Source organism: Hemibagrus wyckioides, linkage group LG15 (assembly GCF_019097595.1).
Source record: "Hemibagrus wyckioides isolate EC202008001 linkage group LG15, SWU_Hwy_1.0, whole genome shotgun sequence".
NCBI lineage: Eukaryota > Metazoa > Chordata > Actinopteri > Siluriformes > Bagridae > Hemibagrus > Hemibagrus wyckioides.
This window is the reverse complement of record NC_080724.1, coordinates 23949292-23951791: the sequence shown is the minus strand read 5'-3', so window position 1 is coordinate 23951791 and position 2500 is coordinate 23949292. Positions and strand designations below refer to the sequence as shown.

The following is a 2500-nucleotide window of genomic DNA, read 5'->3' as shown; positions in this document are numbered from 1 at the left end:
GGTGATGATTGGCGTGATTATCGGCTCCCGGAAGGTTGGCATTAACCCTGATAATGTTGCCACGCCCATTGCCGCCAGCCTCGGGGATTTAATCACACTGTCCCTGCTGGCCGGAATCAGCAGCACACTCTACCACTACAGAGGTACACCTCTTCATCCACCTCTTCATCACACCTCTTCATACACCTCATCATCACACCTCACCTCTTCATCACACCTCTTCATCACACCTCATCATCACACCTCATCATCACACCTCATCATCACACCTCACCTCTTCATCACACCTCTTCATCACACCTCATCATCACACCTCATCATCACACCTCATCATCACACCTCACCTCTTCATCACACCTCTTCATCACACCTCATCATCACACCTCATCATCACACCTCATCATCACACCTCACCTCTTCATCACACCTCATCATCACACCTCATCATCACACCTCACCTCATCATCACACCTCATCATCACACCTCACCTCATCATCACACCTCATCATCACACCTCACCTCATCATCACACCTCATCATCACACCTCATCATCACACCTCATCATCACACCTCATCATCACACCTCACCTCATCATCACACCTCATCATCACACCTCACCTCATCATCACACCTCATCATCACACCTCATCATCACACCTCATCATCACACCTCATCATCACACCTCATCATCATCACACCTCATCATCACACCTCATCATCACACCTCATCATCACACCTCATCATCACACCTCATCATCACACCTCATCATCATCACACCTCATCATCACACCTCACCTCATCATCACACCTCATCATCACACCTCATCATCATCACACCTCATCATCACACCTCACCTCATCACACCACCACATCACACCTCATCATCACACCTCATCATCACACCTCATCATCACACCTCACACCACACACACACCTCATCATCACACCTCATCATCATCACACCTCATCATCACACACCATCATCATCACACCCACCTCATCATCACACCTCATCATCATCACACCTCATCATCACACCTCACCTCATCATCACACCTCATCATCATCACACCTCATCATCACACCTCACCTCATCATCACACCTCACCTCATCATCACACCTCATCATCACACCTCATCATCACACCTCATCATCACACCTCACCTCATCACACCTCATCACACCTCACCTCACCATCACACCTCACCTCATCATCACACCTCATCATCACACCTCATCATCACACCTCTTCATCACACCTCATCATCACACCTCATCATCACACCTCATCATCACACCTCACCTCTTCATCACACCTCATCATCACACCTCATCATCACACCTCACCTCTTCATCACACCTCATCATCACACCTCTTCATCACACCTCATCATCACACCTCATCATCACACCTCTTCATCACACCTCTTCATCACACCTCATCATCACACCTCATCATCACACCTCACCTCTTCATCACACCTCTTCATCACACCTCACCTCATCATCACACCTCATCATCACACCTCACCTCATCATCACACCTCATCATCACACCTCACCTCATCATCACACCTCTTCATCACACCTCATCATCACACCTCTTCATCACACCTCTTCATCACACCTCACCTCATCATCACACCTCTTCATCACACCTCATCATCACACCTCATCATCACACCTCACCTCTTCATCACACCTCTTCATCACACCTCATCATCACACCTCATCACCTCATCATCACCTCCTCATCCACCTCATCACCTCATCATCACACCTCACCTCTTCATCACACCTCATCATCACACCTCTTCATCACACCTCATCATCACACCTCACCTCTTCATCACACCTCATCATCACACCTCTTCATCACACCTCTTCATCACACCTCACCATCACACCTCACCTCATCATCACACCTCATCATCACACCTCACCTCTTCATCACACCTCATCATCACACCTCACCTCTTCATCACACCTCTTCATCACACCTCATCATCACACCTCACCTCTTCATCACACCTCATCATCACACCTCACCTCTTCATCACACCTCATCATCACACCTCTTCATCACACCTCTTCATCACACCTCACCTCATCATCACACCTCTTCATCACACCTCTTCATCACACCTCACCTCATCATCACACCTCTTCATCACACCTCATCATCACACCTCATCATCACACCTCACCTCTTCATCACACCTCATCATCATCACACCTCATCATCACACCTCACCTCTTCATCACACCTCATCATCACACCTCACCTCTTCATCACACCTCATCATCATCACACCTCATCATCACACCTCATCATCACACCTCATCATCACACCTCACCTCTTCATCACACCTCATCATCACACCTCACCTCATCATCACACCTCTTCATCACACCTCATCATCACACCTCACCTCTTCACCTCACCTCATCATCACACCTCTTCATCACACCTCACCATCACACCTCACCT

At 48.1% G+C, this 2500-nt stretch overlaps 1 protein-coding gene across 2 annotated transcripts in view; it reads left to right on the top strand.

The window, feature by feature from the left end:
• Positions 1-2500, top strand: part of LOC131365818 (solute carrier family 41 member 1) — a 24071-nt gene that overhangs the window by 8341 nt on the left and 13230 nt on the right. For both annotated transcript variants that reach the window (XM_058409692.1, XM_058409691.1), the window contains one exon: positions 1-143. This exon is cut by the window's left edge and continues 4 nt beyond it. In XM_058409692.1, the coding sequence (XP_058265675.1) occupies positions 1-143 (143 nt within the window). The remainder of the gene's footprint in view (positions 144-2500) is intronic.